Below are 26,866 nucleotides of genomic sequence, written 5' to 3' on the forward strand. Positions count from 1 at the left end.
AGTGTCCCTATGGGTCCCCCACACCCAGGTCTCCTGTGTCCCCCACCCGCATCCCCCGGTGGGTGTCTCAGTGGGTGCCCCCTCCCCATCCATGGGTGTCCCCCCCCACTGTCCCTATGGGTCCCCCACACCCAGGTCTCCTCCTGTGTCCCCCCACCAGGGTCTCGCCTTGGGTCCCCCTCCCCCCCGCCATCCCCATGGGTGCCCCACGTCCCCCTGTGGGTCCCCCCACCCGTGTCTCCCCATGGGTGCTGTGTGTCCCCCCGCTGTCCCTACGGGTCCCATATAGCCAGGTCTCCTGTGTCCCCCTCCCCACGTCCCCCGGTGGGTCTTCCCGTGGGCGCCCCCCCCCCCTCCCGTGCCCCCCCCCGCTGGCTCCCCCCGCCGGTCCCCGACCCCCCTCCCCCCGCCCGCTCGCCGCCGGCGCTGCCCCCTCGGCGGCGGCTGCGGGGGCCGGGCGAGCCCGGGGATTGGGAGCGGGCGTAGGCCTCTCCCTCGGCCCGGCCCCCAGCGCCGCCGGGCGGGTCGGGGCTGGCGGGGGGCGCCGCGCCGCCGCCGAGCCGAGCCGGGCCGGGCTCAGCGCCGGAGCCGGGGGGTCGGGCCGGGCCCCGCCGCCGCCGAGGCCCCGAGGCCGCCGCCGGGCAGCGGGGATGGTGGCGGCCGGAGCGGGGCGGCGGCTGCCGGCGCCCTGACCGCCGAGGGGCCGCGGGCGAGGCACCATGAGCGTGCGGCCTCCGCAGGCCCTCGACAGGTAGGTGGGGGGGGGGCCGGGGGGCCGGCAGCCCGGCGGGGGGGGGCTCAACCCGGCGGGGAGACACCCACCCCCCCCCAGCCTCGCCCCGCCGGCAGCCGGGGGGTCCCCGCTGGAAAAAAACGGCGTTTTGGGGCCAAACTCTGCGTTTTGGGGAGGGGGGGCAGAGCCAGGCCGCGGCCCCCGGGGGGGGGGTGTGTGTCTCAGCCCTCTTGGGCCCCCCATCCCGCCGGGATGCTCACACCCGGCTTTTGCCCCCCCCCCCTTAAAACCCACCCCAGCCCACCCCAAAACCATCCTCAGCCGAGGGGGGGGACGTGGCTGAAATCAGAAATGGGGAAACACCCGGTTTCACTCCTGCCCTGTTAAATACCCTTCCCCGGGCGCAGCTGGGGGGGGGGTTGCCCCCAAATACCTCGATTTTTAACCTGAATTTCTTCAGGTGGGCTTTTAGGGGTTGGGGGCGCGCCGCTGTGGTGTGTTATCCTTGCCAGGGCTCGGTTCCTCACAGGTAATTAAGCTAATTAAACCCGATGTATTCGCCTTCTGCCCCCAAGACTGGGGGGGGGGGGGGGGCAAGCGGCTGGTGAGGGTCCTGCTTGTGGCCCCCCCTCCCTGGCTGCAGACAGCGGGGGTCCCAGGTGGGCAGCGCTGCCGGCGTCTTCCCTGCTCCCAACGTCAGATGATGGGGGTCCACATGTGTTGGGGGGGCTGGAAACAGGCTCCTTGGTGGCCCCTGCGGGACCCCTCGGCATCCAGCTCTGGGGTGCAAGCAGACCAGCGTGGGCAAGCAGGATGCGAGCTGATGGAGTAAGTCCCAGGAAAAAAAAACAAACAAAAAAAACCCAAACCCCGACACTTGCTTTTGGGGTGACTTGAGGGTTGGAGGCGGATTGCGGCTGCCCTGCCTCAGGGCGAGGAGCTTCCCCGTGTCCCTGGCCCAGCGGGGCTCGTGGGCTGGGACCCCCTGTCCAGCCAGAGGGATGCGACAGCATCTGTTCCACGTGGATCTTGCCCCTTTGTGCTGCCAGCATGTGGCTTTCTGCCGAAAACGAGGTTTTCTTTCCGCTCCCCCCCCGTACCCCAGAAGGAGCCGACTCAGGGCGTTGGGGGTGGCTGCGATGCTACAACTACTGGAGACATCCCTGGCCGACAGCGTTGAAGATGCTCAACGTGGGCTCCCGGCACGTGCTGCTGCGCCGAAAGCTGGTTTGGTGTGTTTGTCGGCAGGACGGGCGGCGTATTTCCACCTCCTCCGCCAACGAGCCCTTTGAGGGGCTTTCTCCTGGTTTGGGGTGAAGAACATGTGTGCGAGGCAGGAGCTGGGGTGGAGCCCAAACCCACCCCACCACGCTTTCCCTCTGTGGAACTCTTCCTTAGCCGGAGAACCCGGCCACCGGGCCAGCAAGGAGGCTTTGCCTCTTCGCAGTCAGCCCCTCCGGAGCAGAAATGAAGGAGCTGCTGAATTTTGTGTCCATCCCGTGCGGGGAAGTGGCAGGACCAGGTCCCGGCGGCGTGTGGGAGCGGGGACGTGCCCTGTGAGCCTCGCTGCCCGACTTGCCACCTCGGGGAGCTGCGGGGCGGCATTACCAGGCTTCAGGCTTCTCTCTGCTCTTTAAATAGCCACGGTCTCCTCCGCTTTTTAAGGTCAGGCGCCTGAAGTGCCCTGGCCCAGCCAGGAGTCACTCGTTGCTGGATGGCACGGCTCTTCAGTGACAAAAATGACTTGGAAACGGCTTAATGTGGGGACTTTCCTCCCCAAAACACCCCAGCAGCCCCTCTCCTCCTGCCACCACCAAGCAAAGCTTCTGCCCACTGGTCCCCGCAGCCCATCGATGGCCAGGCAGGCCCCGCAGCGAGTAGGCAGGTTCCCAGGAGAGGCAGACCAGTGCAAACCAGTATAGATCTTCCTCCTCCGGTGACAGGAGATGCAGGGGGCGTCGTGCATCACCAGCAAGCCCCATCCAGGAGCAGGGACGTGACTTGTTCGTGGGTTTAGTCGCTGCTCTCTAACCACTTCTGTTGCTACGGTTTTTATCGTAGAAGGAGCCCACGGGGAGGCTGGAGGAAAACATTTCAAGAGTGGCCATTCCTGAGCTGCACTGGTGGAAAGAGGTGTGATCTTCCCCACTGCGGGCTGTGCGGCTTTGGTTTAGGAGGAAGGTTGGGGAGCAAACATCCCTTTGGGGTAGGTTATTCCATATCTCACTCGATGCTACGGATCTCGCACCCCAAAAGCACCCTCAGTGCCGGACAAACCAGATCTGCCAGTCTGTTTTCCAGGCACCGTTAATGATTACACTGCCCAGCACCCGGGAGAGCTTGAGAGCGATTTGGAGCTGCTCACGGTCCTTGCCCGTCTTGCTGCGTGCTCCAGCAGTGTTCCCAGAAAAGCTGGGCCCCGCGCTGCGTGTGAACCGCCTCTTCCTTGGTGGGGAATTCAGATCCCGGCGCTGCTTTCCCTGCTGGACTCCCGCCCCACTCCTGTGCCCTGGTTCGTGGCTCTTAACATTTATGTAGCCAAGTGCGTGCACAAAGTGCTTTGCAAACATTGTCTAATTAAGATGTAAATACTTGCTCACCCCTTCCATGGCTCCCGCAGCCCCTCCGTGCTCTTCCTGAGCTCTTGCTGGTCTTTGCCAGGCCGAGTGCTCTGGTCTCGGTCCCTTTTTGGGGTCTAATCCTGCTCTGGAGCTCCCACCGCCGCCTGCAGGAGCGGAGCTGGGGTTGTTTAGGGTCTCCCGTCACTGGCTGCCCCCTTGTAGAGGCTGACAGGGCTGTTTTGGGAGAGAGCGGTGCAGGGGGATCCCGGCCCAGCGAGCCGGGCAGGCATCGCAACTGCAAAACCCGACAAATTTTGCGTAACCGACTGGCTGCCGAAATCACAGCTGTCCCCGCGCTCAGCCTCCGTTCCTCCCCGTGGGGAATTGGCATTGCAAAAATTTGCAGCACACAGACAATTAGAAATGTGGGGAATGGAGTCTGCTGCGCCATTAAACAACCAGGGCTGCTGCGTTCGTCGTGTTAATTTATCTTTTTTCCCCCCATTTAATTGAAAGTCTTAGTTTAAACAAAGCTTTTGCAGAATCCCCTGTCTGCTACAACAAAGTTGCTGGAGGAATCCGGGGATTTAAATTCAGTTTGCTGTGGCGCGTACATGGGACTTTGCATCTGATTTGCAAAATGAAATTTGCTACCAGCTGCCTCCTGAGGGCTGAGGCTTTGCTTTCCTCCCGTGGAAAAAAAATAATAATAACGTATAGAAGCAGAGGGAGAGAGAGGAGGGAAAAGCTTTGCTGCATAAACCCCAGATGGATCCGGGATGACTCCAGCCTCGTGGATTTGCGGGCGGACGGGCAGCAGCTGCAGGGTGGCTTGGCAGTCGCACGTAGCCTGCGTGCCACGGGGACGCGCCGGATCCCGGCTCTGCTGCCGGGAAGGAGCTGGGTCACAGCTCACAAACACACCGGGGACGGAGGCACCGGGCTCTTCATCCAACACCGGCCAAACGTCCCTGGCGGGCTGCTCTGCCGCGCTTCGAGCGGGCTCTGACGTGCTTTGCCAGCCGGGAGTCGGAAACCTGTTGTGCGCTCAGAAGATGAGAAGAAAACCAGATCTCCTCGGGGACAGGGGGTGTCGTTGCGAGCTGCGTCTGCAGGCAGCCAACAATGTTGGGAAATATTTCTTTTTCCCCCCTTCCCTCTTTCTTTCATTTGCTAGCAACACCCTAGCAAGGTTTAAATCTGCCTCGCCGTGCAAACTTAGAGGCAGACGCGTAATTACAAGCTTCCCCAATGCGTCATCGTGCAGCAGTCGATGGGTCGGCCACGGAGCGGGAGCAGCGGGTAGCTTGGAGCCCCAACCCTCCGTCCCCGGCAGCTGTCCTCAGCAGAGAAGCGGGAAGCGTTCCCAAGGGATGCGGAGGGACATCCCCGGGAGATGCGCATCCTCGGCAGGGCCGGCCAGCTTTCCGCTGCAAGGCTGGAGCTGCTCCAGCGAGAGGAGCGTCGGGGCTGGACACAGCGTTTTCCCTCGGAGGGAGGGGGAAGGGGAGGAAGCTGAATCATTTTTATGTACTTTTTTTTTTTTTTTTTTAAGCTGAAATTCCTTCCTTCCTTCCTGTCCCCAGAATACCAGTATGTGAAACTGTCTGTGGGGCTGTGGCCCGGGAGAGCGGCCAGCGGCAGGGTTTGGCACGAGAGATGTCGGGTAATCCTGGTGCTACCAGCAGCGCAGACCGTAGCATCGGGCAGCGGTGGAAGCAGTGACTCAGTCGCAAGAGGCATCCCACCAAGACACTGCTTTCCCTTTCCAAGCTGTGGCTTGGTTGTTTTTTTTATTCCCCCCCCCCCCTTTTTTTCCATATATATTTCTATTTTTTTTGTAACTTTTCCTGCTGATGGGCCGACACTGGCCCCACCTGCCTCCTCACTCACTTCAAAAGGCAGCAGGTTTCCAGGCATGCCGGTGCGGGCACCGGCTGTTCACAAAATGTTTTCTCTTCCCCGGAGCTGGGATAGCAGGGAGCAGCCGTTTGGAGACCTGGGAGGAAAAAAAAAAAATAAGGCTCCCGGTCTCGGAGAGAGCGTTTTGCAAAGCTTCAGCTGGAGGCTGACCTGCTTTGAGGATTTGATCCTGTTCCTCTCTTAATCTTTTAATTGTGGCGTTTGCTCTGCGTGGGCTCCCGAGGTGGCAGTGCTTGTGTCGTGCTTTGCTCTTTAACGGGTTTTCCTCCTTGTTTTTCTTTTTTTTTTTTTTTTTTTAACTTGGCTGTGCCCACCACCACCTGGGTCTTTCGCTGGGATGCCCTGCCCTCGCTCCCTGCCATCCTGCCCTCTCTCATCCTGCCCCCGTTGCAGAGCGTCTGGCTCCCCTTGCGTGTTGGTGAAAAGCAAATCGCCGTGATTTAACCACCAAGTAGCCAAAACTGGGGAAAATAACCTGGGAGCAGAAACCTCTGGAGGGTGCTGCATAGGATGTGGCTGCAGGTGCCAGTCTGGAGACTGGCGGCGGTGCTGGGGTGGGGTGAGTCAAGGACTCGTTGCAGGATTGAGGCATCATGCAAGTGCTCTGGTGGTACAATTTTTAGGAAAACCGGAGGGCTGGTCTTTGGGGACACCGAAAGGAGCTTCACCGGCTGGAAACAGGCGCCGGGGTCAGGTCTCTGTCGAGCTGGCAGCGTTTGGTTTAATATGGCATGTTTGGGCTCTCTGTAAGTCAATTAGGAAGGAGCTTATGCAAAGCCGAATTAAACTACTCTTTTAGACGGCAATAAGCCAGCGCTGGCCTGGCTCCTTCGAGCAGGATGGAAACGGGCTCCTGCCACGGGTGCAGGGTCAGCATCGCCCTGGGGGGGACTGGTGTCAGACTGGGGGCTCCTGGTGGGGCTGGGGGCTCAGCTGCGCGTGGTCCTGGCACTGTCAGGCACCGGGGAGCTTCCCCTAACGAAGAAGCTTAATGAGCGTCCCACTGTGCGGCAGCACCTTAAGTCCTGGCATCCGGGGCGATGCGGAAAGAGGAGCCGATCCTTCCTTGGCCTGGATAAGTGGCAGGTCTGAGCTGCCCCGAGCACCCTCCGCCTGGCTGCTGGGTAATCCCACGGGTTTAATCCTGCACCTACCCTTCAAGCGGTGAAGGTGCCCGGCCCCGTCTTGGGTTGCCTCTGAAATGGGAGGGACTGGTCCTACCCCTGCCCCCAGCTCCTGGGGAAGCCCTTGGGGGTGCTTTGGCCGTGCATCCCCTTCCACAACCCCCCTCCTGCGCTGGAGCCGTGCTCCTTCGCACCGTGGTCCTGGTTTATCCCCGACTTCAACGAGCCAGGGTTGTAATCGAGTGAATTAGAGGCTGTGGCATAGCGGTTGTACGGGTCAGGTCTGGATGAAGATGGTCCAGGCAACGAGGAGTTCCCGAATCGGCTACGGCAGCGAAGCCGTTGGGTTTACGCTGCTGTGGGCTCCGGCTTTACATCCCCGTGGGGTGGTTTGGGGGCGGGGGACACCCTCTCGCTTGGCCCCCACAAAGGGCTGAGAGTCTCACCCGGCTTCATGGTGAGAATTTTTTATATTTTAGGCAGGCGGGGGCTTGCCGGGGGGGGGATGCTTGCCCAGGAGACCCCCCTGCCGTGCTTCCCCCCGCCTGCCTCCGGGCAGGTCCCTAAGGGACGATGCCAGGGGCGATGCTGGGGTTGATGCGTCCAGAGGAGGGTGTGAAGCCAGGAGGATGATTTGCACCAGTGAAGGCAAACCCTGCCCCAGGCCCGGTGGGTGCTGCGCAGCCGTGCCGGGCTCAGGGAGGTATTTTGGGGTCCCGCCGCCCTCCCCCCAGGTTGGAAGCGTGCTGTCGCTGCGCCACATGTCACACCTCTGCCTCTTGATTTCTTTGTCCCCTCTTTCCCCCATCCCTCCCCACACCACTGTCCTCTGGGTGTCCCTTGTGCCACCTCTCACCGCCACCACCCCTGTCTCTGTCTTCCCCCCCGGCAGCCGACCGGGCAGCAGGAGGCAGCCTCACCTGCCCAGGTAAGCGGGGTGGGGGGACGGGGCTGCCTGTGCTCTCATCCTGCACCCTCGCTTCATCGCAGCCTTCAGGGTGTAAGGCAGGGACCGGCTGCTCTTCCCGCGGGAGCACCTTCATTTTCCCACTCTTCCCGTTGCTTTTTGACCCCCCACCAGCCGTGCCCCGGCAGGGGAGAGCTGTGCCTGGTTTGCTTGGAAGGAGGAGAAACAGGACAGCGGAGCCAGGCTTTCATCCCTGGGATGGCGTGGGGTCACGGAGACACAGGAGAGGGCAGGCAGCAATCCGGAGCCCTCGTTTTGTGCCTGGAGTCGGGTTTGGAGGCAGAACCAGGCCCCCAAGGATGGGGGAAAGGCTGGGGGTGGCTCTGCCGTGCTGTTCCCTCTGGCTCGTGGGTCTGGGGCGCACACAGCAAGCCTGCTGGCGCGGCCTGGTTCCAGCAGGGCAGGCAGGGATGGCTTTCCCCCAGCCTTGACTTCTCCAGACCGCCGTTGGCTGGAGAATAAACGCCAAGGCTAAAAGGAGCCGTGCAGGCAAGCCCCCCGTTGTGGTCGCAGTCCCCGCAGCGCGGCGGCGAGGGGGTGTGCTGTGCCCCCCTGATGCGCAGAGAGCCCCAGCCCACGTGCCCATCCAGCACCCTAAGCCTTGCCGCGGGGCTGGCGAGGCTCGGCAAGAGGGCAGGACCGGCAAGTCACTGTCCCGTGTCTGTCCGTCTGTCCCTCCCACCCCTCCTTTGCTGCTTCGTGTCTCTTCTGCCATCAGCCCCATCGCAGACCTGCCGCCGAGCTCCGTCCCGTCAGCGCTGCATGATGCGTCTGGCCCCTCGCCTGCTGCCTCCGCTGCTCACCCCGCTCGCCACGGGCAGCCCCCGCTGCTCCTCCCTGCCAGCAAACGCGAGAGCTGGGGGTCCTGGCCCCCCAAGCGGGGTCTCTGCTGGGGCTCACCCTGGTGAAGGGAGGTTTGGGGACAGGCAGCTGGAGGAGCGGCAGCACTCGCCCATGCTTGCTGCCATCGCCTTCCAGCTCCGTGCGTTTGTTTTTCCCAAGCCCAAGAAGGAGCTGCGGCCGGAGGATGGCTCCGTCCAGCCGTCCCCTTCCCTGACCTCTCCTCCTCCTCCTCCTCCTCCGCAGGTTAAGCAGCCTGTCTTCCCTGGGTGATTCGTCTTCAGAGCGGAGGTCCCCCGGGCACCACCGCCAGCCCTCTGACTCCTCCGAAACCACAGGTAGGGTTGCCTGCCCCCCCCCCCCCCCCTTGCACTGGAGGCCCCGCATTTAGCGCCCTGTCCCCACGGGGAGCTGGGTGGCACATCGCCACCTGCCCCAGTCCTTGCAGCACCCTTGGGGACACGGCTCCTGCGCCCCTCCCAAAGTCACCCAGCCCAGGCTGCACGTGCCGGGGGAGGGCAGGACCCTTCCTCGGCTGCCCGGTGGGGCTAGGGATGATGCTCCAGCTGCCCGCAGACAGGGGCTCTCCCCACCCTGCCCGTGCTTGCCGGAGCACCCCATTTTCAGGAGAAGGGGTCCAAGGAGGGACGTCACGCGAAGGGTTTGTAGGGTGAGGAGGCATTAGCCATGCCTTGGGGTCTGGCAGTGGGGTGGCTGGTTCTCGGGAGAGCCGGCAGGAGCCGCAGCCCCTGAAACTGGGGGTGGTGGGGTGTCCCCACAAGCCAAGCCTGTGCCCCAGGCTCGGAGCCTCACTGGTTCTCCCTCCTCTCCCTCCCCAGGTCTGGTCCAGCGCTGCGTCATAATCCAGAAGGACCAGCATGGCTTCGGCTTCACCGTCAGCGGGGACCGTGTCGTCCTGGTGCAGTCGGTGCGGCCAGGTGAGAGGGGCCAGTGCTGGCAGCAGGCAGGGCAAGAGCAGGAGGGGCAGGAGCCTCAAGGCTCCCCTCGCTCACTCAAAGCCACGTCCCTTGGGAGAAAACTTGGGAGAAAGGGATTTTCCTTCCTAAGCTGGCTTGAGGGCTCATGACGGCACCAGCTGGGATAGGCAGGACGCGATTGCTGCGGGGAAGGAAGGAGGTTTTGGGGGGAGCTCCCCAAAACAGCTGCGCTCTCCCCACTCCTTGTACGACAACCCGGGGAGCTGCTGCTGGTGGGGGGGGCGGGATTCCCTTTGGGAGCACTGGGTAAACAGGGATTCAGCAGCTCGCTGCTCTTGGCGCTGTGCTGCGGGAGACGCTGCCGGTTTTGCTGTATAATGACTTTGCGGGGTGGCAGGGCTTGGAGCAGCAATTTAAATAGACAATGAGCTGCTTATTTTACAGCGGATGTTCCCACCTCCTCCCCCTTCCCCCCCTCTAGCCCGAAAGCCAGGAAAAATGAGAATATAGGAAAGGGAAAATGCTGCGAGTTTCAAGGGCAGGTTAAGGCTGGAGTGCCTCGCTCCCGCAACTGGATCTGCCTGGGGAGCCCCCCCACATCAGCCCGGTTACCCCACAGCAGGCTGGGGGGGCAGGGCCGAGCTCCCCAGGTGCAGGACAGCCTGGAGTCCTGTCCCCCCTCTCCCTGCTCACTTCATTTGCCAATAACGAGATCATTAAAGCCGAAAGAATCTGAACAATCCGGCGTACTTTCCACTCTCGGAGCTCGCTGCCGTGTCTCAGGCCCTTGGCTTGGAGTTGAACCTAATGGAAACATTTTCCTCTTGGTTTTGGCTTTAGGAAAAGTGATTTTTTCATGTATTCCAACCTCGGCAGCTTTGTGAAAGAGCAGGCGGGGGGAGAGGAGACAGAGCAGTGCTGCTCTTCCTGGGCCCCGCTCCTGCCTTTGGGTCCAGGCACGTGGTGGCTCTCTAGATGTGTCGGAGCCAGCCCGGATGGTGGGATAACAGGTTGGGGCCCCCTCTTGCATCCCAAGACAGATGGAAAGGGCTGGGTTCCGGCTGGGTGAGCAGAGGAGGGCTTGTCTGGATCAACCGTGAGCTGGATGTGTGCTGGCTGCCGTGCGTGAAGCACCCGAGGCCCGGCCACCAGCCTTCTCCCGCGGGAACTGGGTGCCCGGTGGTCCCCGTGCCCCCACCCTGGCAGGGTGAATGGCACAGAACGTGCCAGGCTGACGTGGGGCCGGTGGGAGCGGAGTCCCTGGCTCTGCCTGCTGCCCCCCCTGTCCCTCCTGATGCCTGTCTCTCCTCCCTGTGTCACAGGAGGGGCGGCCATGAGAGCCGGCGTGCAGGAGGGGGACCGGATAGTCAAGGTGAGCGTCCCCAGCTGTCTCCCCCGCTGCTTCTCCGTGTGGGGCTTCCCGCCCCGCTCCCTGCCACCAGCCTTGCTGACCCCCTTTCTCCTCTCCCAGGTGAACGGCACGATGGTGACCAACAGCTCTCACCTCGAAGTGGTGAAGTTAATCAAGTGTGAGTATGGCCAGGGAGCTGTGGTGGCTCCTTCTCATCCCAGGTGACCAGCAGCCCTGGTCTCCACTGGCCAGCTGCTCTGCCTGGCTGCCCCGCTCCGTCCTGCTTAGGCTGCTGCTGTGGGTGAAATGGGAGGAGGCGCTGAGGTTGAGGATATTGGTGGCAGCTGGCCGCTACCTCCTGCACCCATGATGAGACCTTCTGCCCCGTAGCAGGGTCCTAAAAAGACAAATCAGTCTTTCCCTCTTCAGTCACGAGCCTTGCAGCGTGGCGAGGGGCACCGCGTTCCTCCCCAGCGTGGGAGGCCACGGGATCCCACCAAAGGGCAGCGCTTGATTCTTGGGGAAACAGGGAGAAAAACCTGTCTCGGTCCTTCCGTGAGCGTTTGCAGGGGGGGCCAGGCTGGCACCCGCCACGGCAGAGGTGGCCTCGCTGCTTGCAGGGACAAGGACATGCCCACCCTGATGCTGTGATGCCCGTCGGACGTTTGAGGTCGAGAGAGTGAATAACAGAAGGTCTTTCTCATTCTCCCACTGCCCAATTTTTCCAGCTGGTGCCTACGTCGCTCTGACCCTCCTGGGCTCTCCCCCTCCTTCGGTGGGGCTCTCCAATTCTCAGCAAGACATGAGCGTGGCAGGGGCTCCCCGCGTCACCCCCGCCTGTCCCCCACCGCCTCCTCCCCCGCCGCTCCCCCCGCCGCAGCGCATCACCGACCCCAAGCCCCTGCAGGTAGCAAACAGCGCGGTGCCCCCCCACCCCCCGCCAAGCCCTCCACGCTGCCACCCGGCGTGGGGGGGCGGGAGGAAGGCAAAGCTCAGCCTGTCCCTTTGCATCCATCTGAAACTGCAGGACCCTGAAGTCCAGAAGCACGCGACACAGATTCTCCGGAACATGCTGCGGCAGGAGGAGGCAGAGTTACAGGTGCGACGGCGACACGGCTCTTGCAGCACACTGTCACCTGCGTGTGCTGCAGCCCGCTGCCCACCGAACCTGCTCAGCCCCGTTGCCTCGTGGGCGGTGGGATGGGGCTTATGGGGTTGGGGTCAAGGTGAGCATCCCCTCTCCTCTCTCCACCCAGCGCTTCTACGAGGTGTACAGCCGCAACCCTGCCACTGCGGTGGAGGAGCAGATCGAGGGAGCACGCCGGCGGGTCAGCCAGCTGCAGCTCAAAATCCTCCAGGAGACTGGTGGCTCCATGGTATGTGAAATTAGTGGGGTTATACCCGGTTCAGGGGTGCTGCCGTCCCGCCAGCTCCCTCTGAGCCTGGCTGGAGCCTGGGGAGACCCTCCCAAGGCGGTGGGCACAGTGATGGAGACGTGCCTCGTTTCCAAAACCTGCTGAGCCGGTGCCTGGCTGTCCCCACGTGCCGGTCCAACACTCCTCCTTGCGTTGCAGGATTCGGGGCAGCTGTGCAGTGACTCCAGCTTGGCCGGTTTCAGGATGATGGAAGGTGGGTTGTGCTGGTGGCTGGGACCGTCCCCATCTCCTGAACGTGGCAGGTCAATCTCTTGTCTGCTCCCAGGACGCCTCTCCCTGGACTCGCAGGACGGTGACAGTGGGTTGGAGTCCGGGACGGAGCGGTTCCCCTCCGTGAGTGAGGTGAGAGCGGGGTTACTGCGGCCGTGGGGAGCCCACCCCAACTTCTGCTGGGCCCTGGGAATGGTGATGAAGCAGTCTGTGCATCCTTGGGGGTCAGGGACCTGCCTTTGCAACCCCAATATTTGTTTGCCCTCTGAACGAACGGAATTCCTTCTCATGCCGGCTTAGCTCTGAATTTCTTGGGCTGGTAGCGCTTAGCCTGGTGTGTCTGCCCCCAAAATGAAGGGGACCCTGGAGTTTTCTGGCTTTTCTGATGGTCCCCGAGGGGTTTTGTGGTTTCCAAGTTCCCTGGGCCTGTCTCCCTTTACGGTCTCTGACCTGGGAACCGCTCTCAGGGTGGCCCCAAGTGGCGCCGCTGGGTGGGTGAGCGACGGTGGCATCTCCCGGTGCGGAGCCTGGCCGTCCCCACAGCCTGCGTCCCCTGACGCCCGCGCTGCCATCCCCAGCAGATCTCCCTGAACCGCAATTCCGTCCTCTCCGACCACGGCCTGGACAGCCCACGGACCTCGCCGGTCATCACCGCCCGCCTCTTCCAGCACCATCGCCGGCAGGGCTCCGACACCCCCGGCACCCCTTCTGCCGAGCAGGTGGGCTGCGGCTGGGGGAGGGTCCCGCTGCAGGGCCAGGGCGTCTGAGGGGTGCTGGACCCGATCAGACGTGCTGCAAGCCTCCCTGGGGAGCGGGTGGGGGGGTGCTGCAGGGAGGAGGAGGGTGTCCCCCCAAAGCCGGGGTGCCTGGCTCCTGAACTGTGTCCCCCCTCTCCCTGGCAGGGGTTAGACCGGACAGGGCGACCCCTCATTATCGGGCCGGAGGAGGATTGTGACCTGGGATATTTCAATAACGAGGTAACGGTGTCCAAAGTATTCTCGGCTTTTGTCCCCTTCCCGCCTGGGTCCCTTTGTGGTCCCTGGCACCTGGTGGCATTTAGGCGTCATCCCAGGGGACATCCAGGGATGGGCTGGTCCAGCAGAGGGAAGTGCCCGGCTGGGATGAGGAAAGGAGCACGGGAGCTGGGGATTTATCCGGGTGCTGAGCTGTGGGATGGGCCTAATCCGGAGGAGTTAATTCCTTTCCATCCTATCTGTCTCTTTCTCCTCTGGTCCCTTCTCTGCGCAGTGCGACTCCCTCTTCCAGGACTTGGGCAAGCTGAAATCCCGGCCGGCGCATCTGGGGGTCTTCTTGCGTTACATCTTCTCCCAGGCAGATCCCAGCCCCCTGGTAAGGGACCTGCCGGTGTCACCGACGCAGGGGGTGGCATGCAGCTGGGCTGGCATATTTGGCACCCTCCTCTCGCCCGTTGGCTGAGCCGCTGGGCAGAGCTCTGTGTCACCCTGCTGCAGGGGCTGCCAGCCTGCGGTTCCCCCAGCTGTGTGTACACGAGAGGGAAACGCAGCGTAGGGTTACACTTCCTCCCCTTCCTCCCCTTCCTCCCCTTCCTCCCCTTCCTCCCAGGCGTGGCACGGTGGGGTGCTGCCCTCCCCAGACCCCAGGGAACGTGTTTCACGGACGCTGCTTCCCTGAGCCTTTCACCTTCCCACTTCGAAACCTTCCTCCTCCTTCGCTGCCCACCTCTGCTCTCCCCTCCTTGCAGCTCTTCTACTTATGCACGGACGTTTGCCAGCAGACGACAGCCAAGGATTCCCGGGTCTTGGGGAAGGACATCTGGAACATCTTCTTGGATAGGAACGCGGTAAGGGCAGGATTTGGCTGTGAGCCTGCACAAGAGTCCTTGTCCCTGCAGGGGACCAGCTGGAAAGCCAGCTTTACCTGTCACCTCCCTTGCCTGGGGATGCTTTTTAAATGGTGTTTTTGCCACTGACCTTGCTTTGCTGCTGCTGGTTCCTCTGCATCGGTGCAAGCGGTTGCATAAGGCGCGTAACCACATGTTGCACAACTGCGGCTGCCCTGGTGCCTGGAAGCTGGGTGCAGGCAGGAGAGGAGGGTCCCGGCAGCGAGGACGGGGCTCCAGGCACTCCCGGAGCTCCAGGCACTCCCGTTAGGGCTCCTTTGGAGGGAGTGGGCTCCCGTGGTGCTGCTCCAGAGGGGGTTGTGCGCTGGGGGCTGGGCGCTTGCTGTGTGAGATTCCCAGCTCTCGCCCCTTTGGCTGCAGAAATTGCCACCGGGCGATGGTGCAGGAGCGCAGGGCACGCTCTCCACGCTGGCTTGAGCGGGGTTGTGGCGTGCGTGCCGTATCTCCAGCCCCTTCCAGCCCCACTCGCTGCACGGGGAAAGCGACCCAGCGCTGAGCCACTCTTCTCTGCCTTCCCTCCCCAGCCTCTCCGAGTGAAGGTGTCTGAGCAGCTCCTGGCAGAGATCGGTGAGTGAGGGGCTGCCGCGTGGGGTGCCGCAGCTGGGGGTCTGCCCTAACACCCGTGGTCTGCCCCACTGGCACCTTCACCCTGGACGAAGGCTGTTTGTTAGGGTGCCAAATCGGCATCCCAAAGGAATTCTGCAGGACTCTGCCTCTTGCTCTCTTAGGGAGGGTGCGCTGAGGTTTGGGACTGGGGTTCCTGAGCATTCCCCCAGCTCGGCCCCGGTGGTCCTGGGGGATTTATCGTGGGCAGGTGTCTCAGCCTGGGTGTGCAGAATGGGAGACAGGTTGTCCCAGCCTGGAAACCAACTGGGAAGGACGCTGTGCTCTGGCAGGGGGAGGCCAGCAGAGAGGCTCTGCGGGCTCCCCGCCTGCCCTGCTCTGCCCAAGACCCTGAGGCTGCCAGCAGATCCCTTGTGCCCTTCCCTGCACGCTGAGCCTTGGTTGGTGACACCGATTCTCCTCTCCTATCCCCAGAGACTCGCCTGCGGAATGGGGACGATGTCCGAGCCGCCCTCTTTGAAGCTCAGGAGATGGTGATGCCCGAGATACAGGAGCAGATCCAGGACTACAGGTAACGGCTGCCTGGGTGCCCCGCAGAGCTCGGTGGGCTCCTGCCCGTGCGGGTGGCCCTGACCCTTGTCCTCCGCAGAACAAAGCGCACCATGGGCCTGGGGAGCCTGTACGGGGAGAACGACCTCTTGGACCTGGATGGGGACCCCCAGAAGGAGCGGCAAGTGGCCGAGAAGCAGCTGGCCCAGTTGGGCGACATACTGTGAGTGCCGGGCTGCTGTGGGGGCTCCCTGCCCTGCACGTGGGGGAGCGCCTTGGCTTGGATCTGGGGCGAGAACGTGGGGAAGGGGATGGGACACGGGCTTAGCGTTGCTCCTGGGTCCGACTTGATGCACGCATTTGCCATCGGAGGTGGGAAGGAGAGTTTGGAGCAGGCGCTGGGTGCAGTGTGGGCAGGGGGCATGGCGGGGTGGAGGGCTGGGTGCCGCCAGCGCCCTGCCTGGGGGCTGGGTAGAGGAGCCTGTTTCAAACAAGCTCTTTGATCTCTCCCCGTCTCTCTCTCCAGGTCGAAATACGAAGAGGACAGGAGGTGAGTGGCCCCAGGGCACGGCAGGAGCACGTCCAGATGTGACTGCCTTACAGCTGTTAGCTGAGGAGGCAAAAGGAATCGCAGGAGCATCCCCTCCCCGTGCCGGCCTCTGGCACCCTCTCCCCATGCCAGGGGTATCCCTGGTGGGCTCTCAGGCTGTGCCTGGGGAAGGGTGAACGCTTCCCTGGGGGTCCTGGTGTGCCAGCCGCAGCCCCCTGCCAGCCTGTGCCACCCCAGCTCGCCCCCTTCAACTGCTTCTTGCCTTTCCTGCCTTCTCACTCCCCCTGCATCCCAACCCGGGCATCCTCTCCTGCCTGGGGAGGGAAGGACCCTCTCTCCCCGCAGAGCCCTGCGGGACGTCCCAGCCTCCCCCCTGGCCTGCGGTGCCCTGTCCTGGTGTCGGATCTGCAGCCTCACGCTCTCCTCTCTTCCAGCTCCCCCATGGCTTTTGCCCTCAGCACGTATATGAACCACACAGGCATCCGCAGCCGGGAGCCCCGGGTGGCCGGCACCAGCGAGAAGGCTCCGTCCCTCCCGGACAGGGACAAGTGGCTGCCCTTCTTCCCCAAGACCAAGAAGGTGGGTGGCTCTGGCTGTTGGATCTTCCGAGGCAACCTGAGGAGGGGTTCTCCGGAGATCCCCATCCCCCCCCCAGTGCCTTGGGGAGGTGCTTAAGCTGGATCCCAGCCCCATCCCTTTCCCGACAGCTCATGCCGCAGCATTCAGCCAGTGCAGCAAAGGCTGGGGACCCCCCCGGGGCTCGCGGGGTGGCATGTCTTTTTATCGTTGCTCCTCTCGGGTGTCCCCACAGAGCAGCAGCACGAAGAAGGAAAAGGATGCCATTGAAGACAAGAAGCGCAACCCCATCCTCAAGTACATCGGGAAGCCCAAAATCTCCTCCCAGAGCAGTGAGTATGGGGGACCTGCTGGGCTGCTGTACCCCCCAGCCTCCCTGCTGCCTGCAGGGGAGCCGCGGCCGTCGGGGTGCCTGGTGGCTGTCGGGTGGCCTTTGGCACCCGTGGGACTCCTCTTCACCTGGCTGTAGGCATTTCTCGTCAGCCACCCTCTGCGCTCCTCCAGCCGCTCGTTGGAAACCTGTTGTCTCAGCCGCCCCTGCTCCCACGTGGCTTTGAGGGGAGCGGGAAGGGAGCAGAGCCGAGCTCTGCCCCCCCCGAGATTTATCTTCCGTACCCCGTCCTGCAGGCTTACGGGCTGCTGGCTGTGCCTTAAAAGTGCCGCAGCTCCTGGGGGGGCTGAGGTGGCGGAGAGCAAGTGTGCGCACATACATGTGTGTGTGTACACGTGTGTGTGCCTGTGTTCCTCTTCCTCCCCTTCTGCTTTGAGTTCTCATGTCGTTAGCTCACACGTTCCCTCTTTGCCTCCTTCGTTGCCGAAATGCAGGATTGATTTGACATCTCATTTTTGTTTTTCCTTTCAGCATTTCATGTCCCTTTGTCCCCTGTTGAAGGTAAAAGGCCTCTTCTTTCATTTGCCATTCACCTCATGTGCTTTGTTTTATTTTGTGTGTCCCCCCTGAGCTACTCCAGTGTTGTCACACCAGGTGTCGGGGTGGGCTCGGATGGGTGCCATGGGGTCCGGGAGGAGGGCTGCCCACAGCAGCCAACCATTCCCACCCAGTGCTCGAGCATCCCGGGCGCCTTCTCAGTGCATCACCCCGAGGAAGCTGGCAGCCAGCCTCGGGGAATGCCCCTGGATGAGCGAGCGCGATGCTGCCAGCGCCTTAGCCGAGCTGGATGCTGCTCTGCTGGGCAGATGGCCGAGGCCGTGGTGCCACGGGGTGGGCGGCAGCACCAGCATCTGCCCAGCCGTGCCCAGCCCTGTCTCACCGGGGTTGCTTCCTTGCTTTCCCCCTGACAGTCAAACCCGGCAATGTGAGGAACATCATCCAGCACTTTGAGAACAACCAGCATTACGAGAGCCAGGAGCCTGGCACCCAGCGGCTCTCCACCGGCAGCTTCCCTGAGGATCTGCTGGAGTCAGACGGGTAGGGCAGGGGGAGGTGGCGGGGGCAGCCTGCGCTCTCAGGGTTTTGTTCTATCACAGGGACATCCATCCCTGCTCATCCCACCAGGCTCAGCCTGTTCTTGCCTTTGTCTCCCCTACAGTTCCCGTGCTGAGGTCAAGCTGGGCCGCTCGGAGAGCTTGAAAGGCCGGGAGGAGATGAAGAAATCCCGGAAAGCAGAAAACGTGCCTCGCTCCCGGAGCGATGTGGACATGGATGCCGCAGCCGAGGCCACGAGACTTCACCAGTCAGCATCATCTTCTGCTTCCAGTCTGTCCACGAGGTGGGAGGTGCTGTCCGAGCCCCGAGCAGGGAGGACCGGGGGTCCCCTGGGTGTGTTTGGCTTCAAAGGGCAGCTGGGACAGCCGGGGGTCTGGAGGCTGAACGCCTTGGGTTGAGACACTCTCCTGGGAAAGCTCTTGCTAAGCCTGTGGGTCAAGGCTGAGCCCCAGGCACGCAGGGCAGGGTGGTCCCGGCCTCGCAGTGCCTGCAGAGCCTCCTGGCCGGCGTTTCCCAGGGGAAAACCGAGAATTGGGCTTTTAATTCCCATTTAACTCCCATTTGTGCCCTGAACCTCACAGCCGGTAGCACCGGTGCCACGGCTGGAGGGGCTTAGAGAAATGCTGCTGGGTGCTGCCCCGTGGGGTGCAGCGATGGGGGGAAGGGGGCCAGCACGTCAGGACACGAGGGTGACTCTCCTGTCCTTCCTCAGGTCGCTGGAAAATCCCACCCCCCCGTACACGCCGAAGATGGGACGCAGGTGAGTGGCCCAGCCTCGCTCTCTGCCCTCTCTACCGCGCCGCCCCGAGCCAGCCCGGGGCCCGGGGGCCAGTTTGCCTTCAGAGCAGGAGGGTCACTGTAGGGGCGTGCAGGGGCTGTGCCCCCGCTTTTGGGGGGGTCAGAGGGGCTCCGTCTGCACCTTCCTAGCTTTTCCCTCCCCGTCAGCCAGCCTTGACAGAGCACAAGGGGAGGCGATGCCCCGGGAGGGAGTCCCCTGTTAGCTCTCCATCCTCCTGGGGCGAGGGGGCACCTCTGTTCCCTTGTGTCTCACGCAGGAGCTTAAAGGACCTATATAGATGTCTGCTGGGGGACCTAGGCTTTTAGCTCAAGAGTCAGAGGCTTGTACTTCTTGTGCTGAAGGCCCCGGGTTTCAAGCCGAAATAGGGCCCAGGTAGATATTGGCTGTACTGGGAGCGCTGCGGGGTGGGCTGGCTGGCTGCGGGTGGCTGCAGAGTACTCCCACCGCCACCTTTCACCCTCCCAGGAGCATCGAGTCGCCCAACCTGGGTTTCGGCGTGGATCCCTTCCTGCCTCACCTCCTGGAGGACGAGCAGGGCCAGCTCTCCGACCTGGAGCCCGAGCTGGACTCCCAGAACTGGCAGCACACGGTCAGCCGGGAGCTGGTGGCCAACCTACCGCAGAAGGAGATTGACCGGCAAGAGGTGATCAACGGTAAGAAGCAGGGGGCTTCCCAGGGACGCGAGGGACCCCCCCAGCAGCGTCCCCCCGGCACCTCAAGGCTCCCCCGGGCGTTTCTCCACCCCTGTGCCTTTTGCACAGAGCTCTTTGCCACCGAAGGGTCTCACCTCCGCATCCTCCGAGTCCTTGACCTCCTCTTCTACCAGCGGATGAAGAAGGAGAGCCTGCTGTCCCGGGAAGAGCTGGCGCTCCTCTTCCCCAACCTCCCTGACCTGATAGAAATCCACAGTAAGCCTCATCCCGCTCGGATCCTGCTCCTCCCTGGAAATACCCCCCTGCAGTGGGAGCAGAGGGTGGCCCGCGGCTACCCCGGGCTCCTGCGTGGTCACACACCGCTCAGACCAGCCCCGCTGAGGGCATCGTACCATCTTGCCGCTCCCGTTTCTTCTTCCCCTCTCCCGGGAACAATCCAAAACCTGATTTTTTTCCGGGCTTTTCCAGCGCCTGTGTCTGGGATGCCTGGTCTGTACCAGCCCCTGGTGTAGCACACTTGCAGGACACGCCTTCAGTGTCACGCTCCTTGACATGCTGCACCCGTGACAGCAGCAATCGAAGCCCACGTGGCTCTCAGCCCCCTCCCCGCACCTGCACCCGTGCCCAGCAGGGACCCTGCCAGCTTGGTGGGTGCTCCCACGAGTGATGTGGGTGGCCCCGGTGCCTCATTGACGTGAGTCCTGTCTTGTCTCTCACATCCTCGTTCAGATTCTCTCTCCGAATCCATGAAGAAGCTCCGGGAAGAAGGACCAATCATCAAAGAAATTGGGGATCTCATGCTGTCTCGGGTAAGGGGGGGACAGGGGTGGTAGAGCCCCCATGGACATCTTCTTGTCCTCCAGCGTGGAGGGCTTGACATCTTGCAGGGGAGGTGGAGGTGACCCCACTGTCACTCTGGCTGTGGCTGCGCTCAAGAGCAGACGAGCTGGACCATGGCTGGTCCGATGCTGGTCACCCCCGTTTCTGTGTGACCCCTGTTTCTCAGCGACCGGTGGGAGAAAGCTGGGGGGCACAGCTTTTGCGTCCCAGTTGCAAAATGAAACCTGGGGGCGGGGGAGGGGGCTTAGAAAATCCGTGAAATATTAGGGATGGGAACAGGATTTCCCTCAGCGAAGGATGCTCCGGGGTACCGGCAGCATCTGGGTGGGGGAGCGGGGGCTGCTGGCTCGCAGCAGATGGGAGAAACGAGCTCGGGGAGATGTGGGGGGGTCAGGGCCAAGCCTGGGGGTGCCTGAGCCCACTTCTCCCCTGCACACACACACACACACACCCCCAGTTCGACGGCCTGGCCAAAGAGGAAATCCAGCAGGTGGCTGCTGACTTCTGCTCTTACCAATCCATTGCCCTGGAGCTGATCAAAACCAAGCAGCGCAAGGAGAGCCGTTTCCAGATCTTCATGCAGGTTTGTCCCTCCCCTGGGCAGTTCCTCGTCCCGGGGCTCCCCTGGCTTCCCCCTGATCCCACCTCGGGGCTTTCCACCCTCTTCCCTCTGCCCTAGGAAGCAGAAAGCAACCCCCAGTGCCGGCGCCTGCAGCTCAAGGACTTGATCATCTCCGAAATGCAGCGTCTGACCAAGTACCCGCTGCTGCTGGAGAACATCATCAAGCACACCGAGGGTAAGGGGCTGGGGGGGACACCGGGGGGGCTTGTCCCCAGGGCTGCTTGGCTGCCTGCTCCCACCTCCAGCGCGTCCTTCCCTTCTGCCGTGGGGCTGCTGCCTTTCTGTGGCCAGCCAGAGCCAGATCCCAGGGTTGGAATGGGGGGTTGGGGGGATGTGCTGCCTTTCTAGCAGAAAGCTGGACCAGGGGGGTCTCCTGCCTTTCTGTGGCCAGCCAGAGCCAGATCCCAGGGTCGGGGGGGGGGGGGGATGTGCTGCCTTTCCAGCAGAAAGCTGTGCCGGGGGGGTCGCGGGGTGGGGGACATCTCCCTCTCGTCGGCAGGGAGCCCTGGGCTGGTGGCGTTTTGTGCCCAGGATGCGGCTGGGAACCTGGGGCGGTGAGACGGGGACGACCCCATCTCCTGTGGGTTCTGCTGCTGGCTGACCCGCTGTCCCCTCCCCACGGTCCCAGCGGGCACCTCGGAGCACGAGAAGCTGTGCCGAGCCCGGGACCAGTGCCGGGACATCCTCAAGTACGTGAACGAGGCGGTGAAGCGAGCGGAGAACCGACACCGGCTGGAAGGCTACCAGAAACGCCTGGATGCCACCTCGCTGGAGAGGACCAGCAACCCGCTGGCTGCTGAGTTCAAGGTCAGCTCCTGGGCACCAGCCGGGGGAAGGGGGGGCAGCGGGGGTCTGCCCGGCCCCCAGCCCACGCTCACCACCGCCCTCGGCTCCCTGCAGAGCCTGGACCTCACCTCCCGGCGCATGATCCACGAAGGGCCACTCACCTGGCGCATCAGCAAGGACAAGACTGTGGGTACGGACCTTCCCCACCACCCGGTACTGGGAGCGCTGGGAGACGACCCCCCCCCTCCCCTGCATCCACAGCATCCCCCAGGACATGGGCACGATACCTCCAGCCCCAGCAGCGTTACGGGGACCCTCTTAGCCCCCCTTTGCCACATCTGCAGGGCCATCGTCCCTCTTGGCAGCCAGGAGGGAGGTTCCACCTGGCTTGCGAGCGCATCCCTGGCTGAGCCTCGGCTCTCTGTCCCCTGTCCCACCCCAGACCTGCACGTGCTGCTCCTGGAGGACCTCTTGGTGCTGCTGCAGAAGCAGGACGAGAAACTGGTGCTCAAGTGTCACAGCAAGACGGCGCTGGGCTCTTCGGACAACAAACAGACCTTCAGCCCCGTCCTCAAGCTCAACTCGGTGCTCATCCGCTCCGTTGCCACAGGTAGGGACAAGGACCAGGGAGAAGCCGCGTCCTCCTGTGACCCCGCTGGGGACAGCCGTGTCAGCGGGTTGTCTTGAAGCCCTTGCCGTGCTCCTCTTCCTCATGGCTCTGGGCCACCCCGTGCAGATAAACGAGCCCTCTTCATCATCTGCACCTCGGAGCTGGGACCCCAGATCTACGAGCTGGTGGCACTGACGTCCTCGGAGAAAAACACGTAAGGGTGGCGGGGGCTGAAGCCATGGGGAGGGGAGGGGTGGGGTGACCCCCCTGCGAGGGGGGGGTGCAGCAGGCAGCTGAGCTGCCACAGTCCAAGGATTTCTTAAACCAAGCAGCGTTATTTTCTGTTCTTTCAAAAAATAGATACTAGAAAAGCCTGGTAGCCTGTTGGCTGCCAAAATTCCCGGGAGGAAAAAAAAGCCTTTCCCAGGGGGACCCCAGCCCGGCGCCTGCCCCCCCGCAAACCTTTGTGGGCACGGGAGAGGAGGGGGTCTTTGGGGGGGTCACCCAGCACGGCGGGTCCTTCCCCAGGGGGGTCTTTTGGGGGGCAGAAGAGCCGGGTGCTGGCACTTACCGTGTGCTCTGTAGGTGCGAAGGGTGGTGACAGCGGGGTGGGGGGCATCATCGCCGCGCTCCGAATGGGGACCGGGGGGGGGTCTGACAGGTCCTGGCAGGTCCTGGCAGGGCAGGGGGTTATCTGGGGGGGGGCAGCTGATGAGCTCTGGGCCCCGCAGGTGGATGGAGGTGCTGGAAGAGGCGGTGCAGAGTGCCACGAGGAACGCCACCTTCCCCCCCAAGCGCCGGACACCGGAGCCCACCCGTGTGGCACCCCCCGGGTGAGCAACCCAGCTCTTGCTGGGAGCTGGGATCCTATCCCAGTGCTGTACTGGTGGGCGCTGGGGGCTGAGGCCAGCGGGTCGCTGATCTTTCCAGAGGGCGGTTGAGGTGGTGACAGGGTCCTCCCTGCTCGCTGGGGACCTGGGGGGGGGGCGGGGGGGCTGGCCGGGGCACCACCTGGCACTTTGGGGGGGGTGTCTTTGGGGGTCGGTGCTGCCCGGGAGCCCCTGGCTCCAGCCTCTTCCCTAAGGAATGTTCTCCATCCCGCAGGCTGGTGTTACAGGATCCCGACGTCTCCCCGCTCCTGTCCCAGGGCGCCAGCTCTGCGGCGGAGGCAGAGGATTGCCCCCCAGGTGAGCCCCCCGCCCCCTGCCCCTCTTTTGGGGGACGGAATGTGGGTCTGAACCAGCTCCCCTTCTCCCCACAGCGGATAATCCCAGCGCCCTCCTGGGAAGGGAAGAGCCGCCGGCGCTGCTGGAGGAGCCGGTGGGCAGCGAGGTGGAGGAAGGGGAGGAAGAGCTGCCCGCAGCCCCCCTGCCCGCGGGGGTCGACGGGGAGGTGACCGACCCCCTCCCAGCTGAGCGGCCGGGACCCCCCACGCGCCTGCCGCTGCCGGGGGTCGGCACGGAGGGGCTGGCCGAGGCGGCGCTGGAGGATGGTGAGTGTCACTGGGGGGCTCCAGGGGGGAAGACCCCCGCTCTGCCACGGGGAGCTGAACCCCCAAACCCGCCTTTTCCCTCCACGCCCCATCCCAGTGGAGAACCTGCGGCTCTTGATCCTACGGAGGCTCCTGCCCTGCCGGGACGCGGAGCCCGAGGATGACCTGACGCCCACGCCCTCGGTCATCGGGGGTCCCGGCCAGGCCTGGGATTCGGTGCTCTCCAGCCAGGATTCGGCCTCCCAGGAGGTGCTGGCGGACCCCCCCGCCCCCCCCGAGGACATGAAGCCCCCCCCAAGCCAGGAAGGTGTGGATGAGACTGAGACGGGTCCGACTGCCGAGGAGCCGAGCAGCTACAAAGTCGTCCGAAAAGGTATTGGGGTGGGTGACAGCGGGGGGCGGGCGCCCAGCACCCCTCTCCTGTCCCCAACCTGCCCCTCGCTGGGATTTGGGGTCTCCCTCCCTGCCTGCCTGCGCAAGCTTTGTGGGATTGGGGCAGGGGGCTTCCACGGGGGGGGCGAGGGGTGTGGGGGAAGCCCCCTCTCTCCTATGTGCGCCCCAGTGAGGGGGGGGCTCTGGCGGGTGCTGGTGGTGGGTGCTGCTGGGTGCTGGGTGCTGCTGGGTGGTGATATTGGGGTGCTGGTGGAGGGTGCTGCTGGGTGCTGGGATGCTGGTGCTGATATTGGGGTGCTGGTGGAGGGTGCTGGTGCTGGGTGGTGCTCGGTGCCAATATTGGGGTGCTGGTGGAGGGTGCTGATGGGTGCTGGGGTGCTGCTGGGTGCTGGTGAAGGGTGTTGATTTGTGCTGATATTGGGGTGCTGATGTCTGCTGGTGCTGGGATGCTGCTGGCTGCTGATACTGGGGTGCTGGTGCTGGGTGCTGCTGGGTGCTGATATTGGGGTGCTGATAGCGGGTGCTGGTGGTGGGTGCTGGTGCTGGGTGATGATATTGGGGTGCTGCTGGTGGATGCTGCTGGGTGCTGCTGGCTGCTGAAACTGGGGTGCTGGTGCTGGGATGCTGCTGGCTGCTGGAATGCTGCTGGCTGCTGAAACTGGGATGCTGGTGCTGGGTGCTGGGTGCTGCTGGCTGCCGATACTGGGGTGCCGGTGCTGGGGTGCTGCTGGGTGCTAATGGCTGCTGAAACTGGGGTGCTGCTGCTGGGTGCTGCTGGCTGCCGATACTGGGGTGCTGGTGCTGGGATGCTGCTGGGTGCTGCTGGCTGCTGATACTGGGATGCTGGTGCTGGGATGCTGCTGGGTGCTGGGATGCTGATTTCTGCCGATACTGGGATGCTGGTGCTGGGATGCTGCTGGCTGCTGGGATGCTGCTGGCTGCTGAAACTGGGATGCTGGTGCTGGGTTGCTGCTGGGTGCTGCTGGCTGCCGATACTGGGATGCTGGTGCTGGGCTGCTGCTGGTGCTGGGCTGCTGCTGGGTGCTGCTGGCTGCCGATACTGGGATGCTGGTGCTGGGCTGCTGCTGGTGCTGGGCTGCTGCTGGCTGCCGATACTGGTGTGCCGGTGCTGGGTGCCGGTGGCGGGGCCTGCTCACCCCTTCCCTCTCCCTCCCCCCTCTCTTTTCGGGGTGCACAGCCCAGGTGGAGGGTGCTAAGGAGGCCACGCCCTCGCCAGGCAGCAGCCAATCAGAAACTGAGCTGCAGGAAGGAGGCGGAGCTAATGTAGATGGTAAAGAGCCCCCCCCATCCCCTCCCCAGAGCCGCAGGGTGTCCCAGTGTCCCCAGTAGGGCCAGGGTCCCGTTTCCCAGCAAAGGGGGTGCTCTTGTGTCCCTCCAGGGGCACCGTGTCCCCTAAGGGGACGTGTGTCCCTGCCGGGGGGGCGGTGTCACTTGGGGGGACCTGTCCTTGTTGGGGGGGGACGGGACACACAGAGACCTGTCCCCATGGCCAAGGTCACCCAGTGCCACCGCAGCCCCCACCGTGACCCAGAGGCAGCTGGAAACGGCTGGATCCTGACATGAAGGGGCACAACCTGCTGCCCCCTACATGGGGGGGGGGGAGCAAGACCTCAGGCAGACACCCCCCCCCTCCCCTCCCCGCCCCGGGGGCCACCAACACCCAGCCGAGCAGGTCCCGGCTCCGTTCACGCCGCTCGTCCCCTCTCCAGGCAACTACTTCTACGTCAGCATGCCCACGGGACCCCCCCAGCCAGACCCCGTGCCCCCCTCCAGCCCCCCGCGGGGCTCCCCGCAGGAGGCACCCCCCCGTCCCAGCCCTGCCGAGGGGTCCCCGGACCCCCCAGCTCCCCTCTGCGACGTGGACCTCATCTTCCGCACCATCGAGCAGCTGACGCTGAAGCTCAACAGGCTGAAGGTGAGCCCCCCGCCCCCCCCCGCCCCCGAATACTGGGGAAAGCCGGGGGCGGCGGGGGTGGGGGTCCCAGCAGGGGGGCACGGGCCTGGACCCCAAAGCTGTGCCCACCCCTCTGACCTGGCCCCCTTTCTCCCGGGCACCCCCCAGGCTGTGGAAACAGCCCACCGGGACCTGCTGCGGTCCCTGGGGCGCAGCTCCTCAGCCGATGCCACCCCGCTGGGGGGCTCAGCCCCGGAGATGGACGGGTGGTCCCAGCGGCCCCCCAGCCCTGACAGTGACAGCCCCTTGTCCCGCGCCCTCCGGAGCCTGCAGGGCCCTGCCACCAACGCCCCAGGTAAGACCCACCCCCAGGCAGCGCTTCCCTGCCCCCCCCCCAATCCCTTTGCCCCCCTGTCCCCCTCACCCCTTTCTCCCCATCTCTTCCAGGCTCCAGAGCCCCCCTCGCCGAGGACCCCGCTCGCAACACCGGCCTTTAGCCACAGTGGCGAGGGGGGTGGGGGTGGGGTGGGGGGGTGTCTCTTCCCCCCCCCCAGAGTCGCTCAAAGCCGGGGAGCTGCCCGAGAGCCCCCCCGTGCCCCCCACCCCCTGCCGCGGGAGCCTCCCCCCAGACCGCCAGGGGCTTTGTCTGGAAGGAGGGAGCACAATCCAGCGGGGTCGGCAGCCGGGACCCCCCCTCACCCCTTCGCATGGCAGCCCCGGCTCGGCGCTCCCCGCCCCCCCTCCCCCCCCCCCCCCGTGCCCCCTCCCCCGGCCGCGAGAGCTGGATCTAGTCTGTATAAATGCACTTTGTTCTGTTCCTCTCCGTGCTGCGGCCCCCTCCCCGCTGCCTATAAATATGTACGTACGTGCCCCCCCCTCCTGTAAATAACCACCGCCGCCCCCCCAGCCCACGCCCGGGGGGCAGCCAGGGCGCCCCGAGCACCGGGCTCGCCGCCGGTGACAATCGGTGACCCGAGGGGGGGGCTGGGGTGGGGGCTGGGGTGCATCCCACCCCTGCTCCCCCCCCCCTCCCTCCTCCCCCCCCTCCCCCCCAGGGGTCGCGGCCACCAGCGCTGGGGTGTCCGATATATATATTATATATAAT

The 26,866-nt window shown here is 63.9% G+C and overlaps 1 protein-coding gene across 8 annotated transcripts; it reads left to right on the plus strand.

The window, feature by feature from the left end:
* Positions 1 to 575: 575 nt before the first annotated feature.
* On the plus strand, positions 576 to 26,853 carry ARHGEF11 (Rho guanine nucleotide exchange factor 11). Of its 8 annotated transcripts, none has more exons than XM_037370855.1 (42): positions 576 to 751; positions 7,234 to 7,269; positions 8,395 to 8,486; positions 8,988 to 9,086; positions 10,409 to 10,458; positions 10,558 to 10,615; positions 11,166 to 11,344; positions 11,465 to 11,536; positions 11,694 to 11,813; positions 12,012 to 12,066; positions 12,139 to 12,215; positions 12,662 to 12,802; positions 12,986 to 13,060; positions 13,332 to 13,433; positions 13,807 to 13,905; positions 14,490 to 14,532; positions 15,004 to 15,100; positions 15,179 to 15,301; positions 15,605 to 15,628; positions 16,063 to 16,207; positions 16,440 to 16,536; positions 17,067 to 17,096; positions 17,507 to 17,633; positions 17,755 to 17,934; positions 18,364 to 18,411; positions 18,916 to 19,103; positions 19,212 to 19,358; positions 19,833 to 19,912; positions 20,401 to 20,526; positions 20,623 to 20,740; positions 21,194 to 21,372; positions 21,466 to 21,541; positions 21,794 to 21,961; positions 22,088 to 22,175; positions 22,693 to 22,794; positions 23,066 to 23,148; positions 23,223 to 23,453; positions 23,551 to 23,826; positions 25,045 to 25,137; positions 25,577 to 25,782; positions 25,930 to 26,116; positions 26,209 to 26,850. In XM_037370855.1, exons 1-42 carry the CDS (start codon positions 720 to 722, stop codon positions 26,256 to 26,258), a joined length of 4,599 nt encoding a protein of 1,532 aa, XP_037226752.1. In that variant the 5' UTR covers positions 576 to 719; the 3' UTR covers positions 26,259 to 26,850. The 8 variants fall into 8 exon arrangements, with proteins under 8 accessions (XP_037226752.1, XP_037226753.1, XP_037226758.1 ...); XM_037370856.1 differs by having other exon boundaries at positions 12,665 to 12,802; XM_037370861.1 differs by lacking the exon at positions 25,045 to 25,137 and having other exon boundaries at positions 26,209 to 26,853.
* Positions 26,854 to 26,866: the final 13 nt, after the last annotated feature.

Source organism: Falco rusticolus, chromosome 19, assembly GCF_015220075.1.
Source record: "Falco rusticolus isolate bFalRus1 chromosome 19, bFalRus1.pri, whole genome shotgun sequence".
NCBI lineage: Eukaryota > Metazoa > Chordata > Aves > Falconiformes > Falconidae > Falco > Falco rusticolus.

Excerpts from the sequence above, each read along its gene's own strand:
- ARHGEF11 (XM_037370855.1), top strand. The coding sequence starts at position 720 with ATGAGCGTGCGGCCTCCGCAGGCCCTCGACAG. Across the intron at positions 15,101-15,178 it reads GAGCAGATCCAGGACTACAG|AACAAAGCGCACCATGGGCC; the intron begins GTAACGGCTGCC and ends TGTCCTCCGCAG. Across the intron at positions 21,962-22,087 it reads CATCCGCTCCGTTGCCACAG|ATAAACGAGCCCTCTTCATC; the intron begins GTAGGGACAAGG and ends CACCCCGTGCAG.